The sequence below is a fragment of the Budorcas taxicolor genome, chromosome 11 (assembly GCF_023091745.1).
Source record: "Budorcas taxicolor isolate Tak-1 chromosome 11, Takin1.1, whole genome shotgun sequence".
NCBI classification, from domain to species: Eukaryota; Metazoa; Chordata; class Mammalia; order Artiodactyla; family Bovidae; genus Budorcas; species Budorcas taxicolor.
In genome coordinates, this window is record NC_068920.1 from 80,158,046 (window position 1) to 80,169,534 (window position 11,489).

An 11,489-nucleotide genomic window follows, 5' to 3' on the forward strand; every position below is an offset into this window, starting at 1 on the left:
TTGCAGGCAGATTCTTTACCATCTAAGCCACCAGGGAAGCCCAAGAGTACTGGAGTGGGTGGCCTATTCCTTCTCCAGGGAATCTTCTCCATCCAGGAATCAAACCAGGGTCTCCTGCATTGCAGGTAGATTCTTTACCAGCTGAGCTAGTAATACATGTAGCTAAGAAAGCTGGGCCATGTGGAACTATTTATGTAATAAGCAAAATAGTATTAGCAAATATTTCCCACATTACTTATTTTTTCTAATAATTTATATTCCTAGTTGTTTTTTTTTTAAACGTTGTTCAGATACTGTCAGGAATATCTCAATTTCTTTCTCAGTTAGAAACTCGAATGAGGCAAGTTATCTGTAGTATCCACTTTCTGTAAAGGTTTTCTAAGTTGAAGTATATCACATCAGTGATTTTGCTGACCCAGTTATTTCCTTCCAACATATCTGGCTTTGGCATTCATTACAACAAAGGCAGCTCAGCTGTTGGTTTTCTCTCCCTTTTGTGAACTTGCATAGCATCTGTGCTTCTTTCCACGGCACTCGTACCCTCTTCTTGGCATCACAGTTATTGTGAAATGACTTCTGTCCTTATCAAGGAGCCTGGAGCTCGTCACACAGCACTTAATGTTGGGACTGTCAGCCCTTGGGCCTCTAGAGCCCAGATTTGTGCATGTAAGCTGCTTTATGTTTCCAGAATCTGAAATTATGGTATTTTATTATTCATGTGGACTTTTCTTGACCCTAGAAAGGTAATGTCAGGTCCTGGGAAGCATTCCTTCTTTTAAAATAGAAGTGATTCCTGTGTCTGAGACAATGTGAGAATGATCACTGAGTGAAATAATGATGACCTCAGTGGCCTGAAAGTTGTTTGCCCAGAGGAAGTGTCCAGGTTATTGGCTCAGAGCAACCTGAGAAAGCTCAAATGTGAAAAAACATTGTGTAAGATTTTGTGTTTCAGTGAGGGATGTGCTAATTCAGTAAAGAAAAAAAAACTACTTTAAAAATGTTATAAAACTTTGAAATGACATTCATTGCTCCTCTAAGACAAACTCTCTTTGGACGATAAATACAATGTACCAGAAACAACTACAGAAAGAATATGCCTCTGGGAGTGTAGAAATCAAAGCAAGTGATATTGTTGTCTTTGAAATTACTTGTAGTTTAAAGTCCTGGGCTTTATTTACAACCTGTTCTACAGATTGATAATCATCACTTTCCTTGGTAACCACTCTTAGTAAAAAAAAAAAAATTCTAAATTTATTTTGTTTTTGGCTGCACCACTCAGCTTGTGGGATCTTAGTTCCCCAACCAGGGATTGAACCCAGAGCCCTGGCAGTGGAAGCACTGATTCTAACCACTGGGCCATCAGAGACTTCCCTAAAATCCTAATTCTACTTTAAATATCTTCAGTTCTAAGTTCTGTTTTAATTAAGATCTCATATTTGATTGTCCTAGTTAAGACTATCCATTTTTCAGATAAGTTTAGAAAGTATAGTCAGTCCCCAGCTCTTAACCTATCTTCCTGTTGTAGGGAATCCAGCAATGTTGTCCAGGGTCTCATTTGTTAGAAATTTGTATTTGCCTATTTTTTTCTCATTTAAATGTATTTCTTGTACATTATCTTCTGTGCTGTTCTTGCCTGGAGAATATATTCTTCCTGTACACTAAGAAATTTTTTTTGATAAAGCCATTTTGGAGTGGATACTTTCCCACTCTCTGAACGGACATTTCCTGAATTGTAGGTAGGAAGTGTTACTCTGTTTACATACTCCAATTTGCACTCCTTGTCTCTTACCTTCTGTTTATCTGCGTTCAAAATATATTATTTCTAAAATATACATATATATATTATTTCTTATGCTTTCTCAGTATCTAATGGCCTTAGCTATATAAAAAACACCTTAAAGAAGTTTTTTAGCCTTCCTTGTAATTAATTTTTTTAATATGATGTCTAAAAAAAAAAAAAAAAAGGAAACTCATGACTCGATGGACATGAGTTTGAGTAAGCTCTGGAAGTTGGTGATGGACAAGGAAGCCTGGTGTGCTGCCGTCCATGGGGTCACAAAGAGTCAGACACAACTGAGCAACTGAACTTAACTGTAATTAACTTAATTTTCTTAAAATAACTGTATATAGCATATAGCATCAGTTGGGATCAGTCATTTTTAACCAGTATGCAGTCTAGTAAAGTTGATGTCTGATAAATCATTATTCAAATGCCCAGAGTATAATGGCTTAATATAAGTCTCTCTCTTATTTATCTGAAGTCTTTAGTGGACAGTATTGATGTATTTTCTCAAAATGTAATATTTTCCGACACTTTCAGATCGAATAAATCTGTATTTTTAAATGTGTGTGCTTGAGTAAGTGAAAAAAATCACCTTTACTCGTTTATATTGCAAATACGGTGCTGCTCTGTCAGAGGCTTGGGATACAGTGAGAAATAAAGCAGATCCTGTCTTCGCCACCATGAATCCTACAGTCTGAAGGCAGGCACTGACCAAGTAATAGCAATAAAGTATCATGAGGGTAATGGAGATGAAAGCACAGTTTATGAGAAAATAAAACTGGGACTGCACCCCGAACCAGGGGCTAAGAAAAGCCTTCTTGAGGTTCTGACGGGTAACTGAGATTCTGAGGAAATTAGAATTTAAACCCAGTCGTTTAAATCTTTAAAACTTTCTTGAATGTGGGAGGCTTGTTAAAAATATGAGTTCCTGGCCTTTTAATAGAGAGAAAAAAGTGCCGAGCTGCAGAGGGTGGTGACAACAGCCTCGCTCTGTCCACTGGGGTCTGCTCTGTGGGCCTAGCGCTCCGATGGTCCCTGGGTGAGAGAACAGAGGAAGGCACGTGGTGGCATTGCAGCCACAGGAGATGAGGACCTTTGAGGACAAGACTGTGGACTTAGGGAGAGTGGGCCTGCTGGACCCATCTCAGAGGAAACCATACAGAGACATGACTGATGGAAAACATCAGTCGTAGGATCTGCCTGGGGGTTGAGCTCTGAAAATCAGATGTGCCTGCCCACTTGGTTCAAGGGGAAGAGCTAGGGCTGGGGAGGGAGAGGACTTGCCCAAGGCCAGAGTCTAGGCTGAAAAGTCGTAAAAGCTAGGACCTAACTTCCATGCAGAATATCTGTAGGAAGAAGCCACCTAGTGTCAGGGTTCAGTTCAGTTCAGTCGCTCAGTTGTATCCGACTCTTTGCCACCTCCTGGACTGCAGCACGCCAGGCCTCCCTGTCCATCACCAACTCCCGGAGTTTACATAAACTCATGTCCATTGAGTCAGTGATGCCATCCAACCATCTCATCCTCTGTTGTCCCCTTCTCCTCCCACCTTCAATCTTTCCCAACATCAGGGTCTTTTCAAATGAGTCAGCTCTTTGCATCAGGTGGCCAGAGTATTAAAGTTTCAGCTTCAACATCATGCCTTCCAGTGAACACTCAGGACTGATCTCCTTCAGGATGGACTGGTTGGAACTCCTTGCAGTCCAAAGGACTCTCAAGAGTCTTCTCCAACACCACAGTTCAAAAGCATCAAATTCTTCAGCACTCAGCTTTCTTTATAGTCCAACTCTCACATCCATACATGACTGCTGGAAAAACCATAGCCTTGACTAGACGGACCTTTGTTGGCAAAATAATGTCTCTGCTTTTGAATATGCTGTCTAGGTTGGTCATAACTTTCCTTCCAAGGAGCAAGCGTCTTCTAATTTCATGGCTGCGATCACCATCTGTAGTGATTTTGGAGCCCCCCCCCCACCAAATAAAGTCTGCCACTGTTTCCGCATCTATTTGCCATAAAGGGATGGGACCAGATGCCGTGATCTTTGTTTTCTGAATGTTGAGTTTAAGCCAACTTTTTCACTCTCCTCTTTCACTTTCATCAAGAGGGGCTTTAGTTCTTCTTCACTTTCTGCCATAAAGGTGATGTCAATTGCATATCTGAGGTTATTGATATTTCTCCCAGCAATCTTGATTCCAGCTTGTGCTTCCTCCAGCCCAGCATTTCTCATGATGTATTCTGCATATAAGTTAAATAAGCATGGTGACAATATACAAGTTTGACGTACTCCTTTTCCTATTTGGAACCAGTCTATTGTTCCATGTCCAGTTCTAACTGTTGCTTCCTGACTTGCGTACAGATTTCTCAAGAGGCAGGTCAGGTGTGCTGGTATTCCCATCTCTTTAAGAATTTTCCACAGTTTATTATAATCCACACAGTCAAATGCTTTGGCATAGTCAATAAAGCAGAAATAGATGTTTTTCTGGGACTCTCTTGCTTTTTTGATGATCCAGCAGATGTTGGCAATTTGATCTCTGGCTCCCCTGCCTTTTCTAAAACCAGCTTGAACGTGTGGAATTTCACAGTTCACGTACTGCTGAAGCTTGGCTTGGAGAATTTTGAACATTACTTTGCTAGTGTGTGAGATGAGTGCAATTGTCTGGTAGTTTGAGCATTCTTTGGCATTGCCTTTCTTTGGGATTGGAATGAAAATGGACCTTTTCCAGTCCTGTGGCCACTGCTGAGTTTTCCAGATTTGCTGGCATATCGAGTGCAGCACTTTCACAGCATCATCTTTTAGGATTTGAAATAGCTCAGCTGGGATTCCATCACCTCCACTAGCTTTGTTTGTAGAGATGCTCCCTAAGGCCCACTTGACTTCACATTCCAGGATGTCTGGCTCTAGGTGAGTGATCACACCATCATGATTATCTGGGTCGTGAAGATCTTTTTTGTACAGTTTTTCCATGTATTCTTACCACCTCTTCTTAATATCTTCTACTTCTGTTAGGTCCATACCATTTCTGTCCTTTATTGAGCCCATCTTTGCATGAAATGTTCCCTTGGTATCTCTAACTTTCTTGAAGAGATCTCTGGTCTTTCCCCATCTATTGTTTTTCCCTATTTCTTTGCACTGATCACTGAAAAAGGCTGTCTTATCTTTCCTTGCTATTCTTTAGAACTCTGCATTCAAATGGATATATCTTTCCTTTTCTCCTTTGCTTTTTGCTTCTCTTCTTTTCTCAGCTATTTGTAAGGCCTCCTCAGACAGCCATTTTGCTTTTTTGTATTTCTTTTTCTTGGGAATGGTCTTGATACCTGTCTCCTGTATAATGTCAGGAATCTGTCCTTAGTTCTTCAGGCACTCTATCAGATCTAGTCCCTTAAAGATATTTTTCACCTCCACTGTCAGAGTAAATAGTTTGAATTTGAGAAAGAAAGGAGTAACCTGAACTCAAAACAATAACCTGGGTTCTTATAAGAGGACATTTGCATAAACATGGGCAAATATCAAGTGCTTGAAGCATAATGAAGGCCTCAGAATTAATCAGGTAGCTGTGCAGTGAACATGCTTCAATACAAAGGAGGAGACGTGTGTACCTGCAGGAGAATAACACACCTTTTGAATGTAACCAGTGTGGCAAAGACTTTTAACTAAAGGTTATCACTGAATGATCAGCATAGAATTCATATGTAAATCAATGAGTTGGTGAATGGATGTGGGCCAACCTTTTACAGCCTCTCATCAGTAGCAGAAATTTCACACTGGAAAGGAGTTCTTTGAACATAATGAGAATGGGGAAGTATTCACTCACAGCTCAGCAATAACTTAACACGTTAGCTCACACTGAGGAGAAACCCTATAACAAACGTGGGGAACACTTTGGCCAGAGAGTTACCTTTTCTTCATACCAGAGAACTCACACCAGAGAGAATCCCTTTGTGATCATTATGGAAACGCCTCCAGTAATAAGTCTGTCTTTGAAATGATATGAGTGAATTCACATTGCAGAGAAACTATGAATATCATCTATGTGGTAACGCCTTTAGTTGATGCTCTAACCTTAGCTATCATGAAACAACGTACACCAGAGAGGAACCCTGGAGAGTGTGGAGGAATCTTCAGTCTCAGCACCAACGTTTGTAAACAGCAGAGAGCTCATAGAGGGGAGAAACCCTGCAGCCGTCAGCCAGCGCTCAAGCCTTACAGAAAACTCAGAGTCAAACAGGAAGGGAAGCAGCAAGTCTTTACCAGGAGGAGGAAGCCATTTGGAAACTACAAGACAGTTCATGTTGGAGAAGCAATTAAGTGAAATAAACATGGGAAACCCATTGCTCATAAAGCAACGCTCCAGGACATGCAAAGATTTTCACTGTATCAGACACTCTAGTGTTATGAATGAAGTGATGATGCTTTGGTCAGCCTTCAAGTTCTTACACTTCAGAATTCCTCAGGCCTCAAGTCAATGTAGAAATGCCTTCATCTGGATTTTATATAAGAAAATTCATACTTGGGGTTGGGGGGGGAACCTATCAAGAACCCTTTAGTACAAAATTCAACATATAATTAGACTTTTGCCAAATATATTACTGAAAATAATGCCATGTAAAGATGTAAAACTATGATGCATTCTTAGAAATGGTGAATATAGATTTTGGTGAGATGTAATAAACAATGAGATTAATAAGATTTGTTGATGAAAAATCTAATACATGGGTATTTGTCTTTTAAAAATCATGAAATGGGGGCTTCCCTGGTGGCTCAGTGATAAAGAATCTGCCTGCCAGTACAGGAGACATCGGTTTGATCGCTGGTTGAGGAAAATCTCACATGCCATGGAACAGTTAATCCTGTGCTCCGCAATTACTGAGCCTGTGCTCCTGAATCCTGGAGCCTCAACTACTGAAGTCCCTGGGCCCTAGAGCCCAAGCTCTCCAACAAGAGACGCCACTGCAATGAGAAGACCGTGCACCGCAGCTAGAGAGCAGCCCCCACTCTCTGTGATTAGACAAAAGCCTGTGCAGCAACGAAGAGACCAGCACAGCCAAAAAATAAAGAATACATTTTTAAAAGGTCACGAAACATTATGCTGAGTAATTGAGGTGTTTTCCTTTGTTACATCACTGTTAATCGATTAATCAGTTTCCATTTTTTATACAGCTCTAAACATATTTACAAAGACTTTGCTTAATCAGACAACACCTTTTAATATGACTGAAAAAATGAAACATATAAAAAATGTGTTCTCATTACTCTATTGTTGAAATACATACCTACTTGGCAAGGGTGAATGAAAACATGGACAAATATGCATACTTTATAAGTAATTCAAATATCCCAGGTGATACCAATGTGGGTGGTATACACACCGTATTTTATGAAATACTAGAGAACTAACAAAGGCTTGGAACTGGTAAATATGATGTGAAAAAGCACTCTATCAAGTGTATTGTTGTTTTCCAGTCACTCATTCGTGTCTGACTCTTTGCGATCCCATGGACTGCAGCACACCAGGTTTCCCTGTCCTTCCTTCACCATCTCTCAGAGTCTGCTCAAACTTATGTCCATTGAGTTGGTGATGCCATCCAACCATCTCATCCTCTGTCATGCCCTTCTCCTCCTGTCCTCAGTCTTTCCCAGCATCAGGGTCTTTTTCAGTGAGTCGGCTCTTCACATCAAAGTACTGGAACTTCAGCTTCAGCAAGTATAGTATGGCTGAAATGTTGAATTCTTGAGAGAGAGAAGAGATGGATAGGTAAATGACTCTCAAGGATAAGCAGTGTTTAGAGAACAAGATCCCTGTCTCAGAGAGCAGTTTTAGGTCTGACACATCCCAGGGTGTGCTCATGGGGGAGGAAGGAAAGATGAAGAGGACCCTTCTGCAAGGCTGGGATACACAGACCATGGGAACAGTGAAGTCTCCAACAGTGGTGGTAGAACTCGGAGAGAGTGACCAAGGTGCCAAAGTCATCAAAAATAAAAGAGAGTGATCAGGAGTTTGTTAACAAATATGAGGAACGGTCGAGCGCAATTACCCTCTGCCATTGGCCCTAACCACTCCCTCATTCTCTTCCTGAGCCCCCCTCAGAAATATTCTCTTAGCAAGTACCTTGCTGGTTATGCAAATATGACTTCAAAACAAGTCTCCTAACAGGAGTTCCAGGGATCTTTGTCTGGGAAAAGGGGGAGAAGTGAGAGGTTGAGTCAGGGAAGAGAGAGCAGAGAAGAGCAGTATTAGGGTGAGTACCAAAGAGGATTAATGGTCTGAATGGGGTGCATTTTAGGCAGTGACAAGCATGACTGGAGGTGGTGGTTTTAGCTGGTGTTTTGTTTTGTTTTGTTTTGTTTTGTTGTTTGTTTTAGCTGAAAGGCACTGCCAGTGTCCTCTATCCATTAAAAAAAAAAAAAGGTAAATTAATTAAAGACTGGGGTAGAAGCCCTGGGAAGAAGGTAAAAAAAGGAAGGTGTGTGTGTGGTGTTACCAGTTGGATTGGGTAGGAATTAGAGGAATTCTTTGTGGTGCCTCCAGAGGGCAGATATTGCTAAGCCATGATCTTAATTTTAAACCTTTTATTGTAGTTTGAGTATATTTATTTCTTTAGGCATTTAATTGAAACAGTTCTTTCATCTCCATCATTTGTCTGTAAGAAATTGGTTCCTAGATTTGAGAAAATGTTACTGAGCTCTGGTAGCCAACTGCCTATTTAATGGGCACTTATTTAGAATCTTCTAGGTGCCAGGCACTGAGCTAGCCCTAGGATTACAGAGTTAACCTTGAATTGTGGCTTTTCTGTAAGTTCTTTTTAATAACGCATCACTCACCTAGATTTGTTAGCCATATTTTCTCACAGTCTTCAAAAATACTGATTTGATGGAAGGTAGACTTCATCAGTCACTGCAATAGAATCACTGTATTAAAGCTTGTGATTAAAACTATTGAAGAACTTCCAGTTTGTTAAAAAAAATATAGCCAACAACTGCTTCCAAAAACTGTCCAGTTTTTCCTCCTCTGTTTTCTTTAAATATGTTAAACACCTTAAACCCTTTCTGATAGGTGGTTGGTAAGTGTCTGTCAAACACAAAAAATGCATAGGAGCACCCTACCATCTGAATTTATTTCCACTCTTCATAACTTCCACACTTGTTTTAAGGAAATAATAACACACATAGAGCCCTATAAAACACAATTCAGTTCAGTTCAGTCGCTCAGTCATGTCCGACTCTTTGCGACCCCATGAATCGCAGCACGCCAGGCCTCCCTGTCCATCACCAGCCCCCGGAGTTCACTCAAACTCATGTCCATCGAGTAGGTGATGCCATCCAGCCATTTCATCCTCTGTCGTCCCCTTCTCCTCCTGCCCCCAATCCCTCCCAGCATTAGGGTCTTTTCCAATGAGTCAACTCTTCGCATGAGGTGGCCAAAGTACTGGAGTTTCAGCTTCAGCATCAGTCCTTCCAATGAACACCCAGGACTGGTCTCCTTTAGGATGGACTAGTTGGATCTCCAGATTTTAAATCTTAAATTACCTGATAAAAAATAGGTAGTTTGGATCTTACCATGGAATCTTGTCTGGATCTTACAGAGGAATCTCAGAGTTGTTCAAATTCTGCTGCTAGGTAGGACTCAGACCTTTTCCACATCTTATAGTTGAAGAAGAAAACAATGTTATCATTAACACCGTGATGGATCCAGTGTGTCAGCTTACGCAGAAGGGGCTCTGCTTCCTGTATCTACCACCCCAGACCACCTGGAGAAAGAGCCTGGAAATAGCTCTCTGTATCACTTACATTCTCAGAGATCCAAATCATGCCTGGTGCTAAGACATGCGCAGTTTTCTTTGTGATGGTCTTTCAAAAAGTAACCCTTGTTCAACAAGTCTGTTTCAAAGTACCTAGAGTATCAGGGTGAAGTGTGAAATTTTATTGTGTATTTGTATTTTTAAAGGATGAAGATGCTCAGAAAGAGGTGAAAAAAATAAGCACTTCCTTGAAGAGGTAAATAAAAGAACTTGCTCTTCAACAAATCAGATGTGGTCTACTAACAATCTAGTCAAAGTTGTGTTTTTTTTATTATCCTGTTTTCCTTTTTGATGTAAGGGCAGTGTGCTCAGATCTGAAGGTAAAACCATGTTTCTGCAGGATGCATTCCGCTGGTAGCACTACAAAACTAATTATGTTATTTGGAGAAATCTATTTCCTATAATGTCACTACAAAATGATCTTTAAACATGTATGCTTTATATTTTTCCTATAAATAATGAACTGTAGTCTTCAGAATATTTCCTTAAATAAAATATTAAGATCAATTCAATAAAATGAACTCTAGTGAGTGTTTTATTGCTGCGTTAATGGAGACTTTACAAAACAAAATAATTTTATTAATGTGGTAGAAAAAGGGGGGAAAGGCAAAGGACATAAACAAGTTGTTGATAAGAGAAAACAAAAGGGGAACTATAACTAGTAATTTTTAAAATGTGAAGAAAATTAGAATACTGTTTTACCATCAAAATAGCAAGGACTTTTTCCTTTAAAGAAACATTCAGTACTGACAATGATGCCGCAAGGTGGACCGTTATCATACACTGCTGCTGGGAGAGCATTTTGACCAAATATTTGGTAAAATTTAACCAGAGCCTTAAAAATATATAAACTCTTTATCTCATCATTTTATTTTACAGAAAAAATCTTAAAGTGAAAAAGTACACTTATGCACAAATGTTCATAATAGCATTCTTTTTTACAGTAAAACCCTATGGGTAACAGTAATCAGTCAATCCTAAAGGAAATCAGTCCTGAATATTCATTGAAGGACTGATGCTGAAGCTGAAACTCCAATACTTTCGCCATCTGATGTGAAGAACTGACTCCTTGGAAAAGACTCTGATGCTGGGAAGGATTGAAAGCAAGAGGAGAAGGGGATGACAGAGAATGAGATGATTGGATGGCATCACCAACTTGATGAACATGAGTTTGAGCAAGCTCCGAGGGTTGGTGATGGACAAGGAAACCTGGCGTGCTGCAGTCCATGGAGTCACAAAGAGTTGGACACAACTGAGCAACTGAACTGAACAGTAATAAAGCAGTTAACCATATTAGAATATAACTACAATAGAATATTTTTGAGATTAAAAATAATTTCAAAGATGACATATCGGGAAATGCACAGAGCATCTTAAGTTCAAGTACAAGACAATATATACACATGATCTCAACTCTATGAAAATGTGCATAGAAATTCATCTATTGAAAATGTTGATATTTCTGTGGAGTTGTGTTTTGTTTCTAATATTCCCCAATTTTTAATAGTTAGAAGGATTTTTCAGTTGAACTTAACTAGCAGTGATCTATAGATTCCCCACTACCCTTTAACCAGCTTTATCCTGGAAATCAGGTAAAAAATTCCTGGTTTGCTGTCCCAAATGCATGGACACACATGCACACTTGTACACTAAATTTCAAGCCTTGTTCTAGTAATACCAGTTCATCAAACTGAGCTAGTTTCTCCCTTTCATCTTTTATAACAGCCCATCAAGATACCTAAATCAGTCCAACTGATTCGTGTCCAAACTCTGACAACTAGTTTAACACTGAAGGTACTAGGTGAAGAGACAAGAGCTTTGCAGGTACACTTATGTCCACAAAGCCTACCTCTGGCTATCCCTATACAGCTAGGAGAATGCAGAAGTTGAGACAGGTGATTGATTCTAGC

The 11,489-nt window shown here is 39.9% G+C and overlaps 1 protein-coding gene across 1 annotated transcript in view; it reads left to right on the top strand.

Annotated features, from left to right (window-relative positions):
- The window catches only part of RMDN2 (regulator of microtubule dynamics 2), a 54,713-nt gene extending 44,730 nt beyond the window's left edge, over positions 1–9,983 (top strand). The window contains exon 11 of the mRNA XM_052649341.1: positions 9,726–9,983. Within this exon, the coding sequence (XP_052505301.1) occupies positions 9,726–9,779 (54 nt within the window). The 3' untranslated portion in view covers positions 9,780–9,983. The remainder of the gene's footprint in view (positions 1–9,725) is intronic.
- The last annotated feature ends 1,506 nt before the right edge of the window (positions 9,984–11,489 follow it).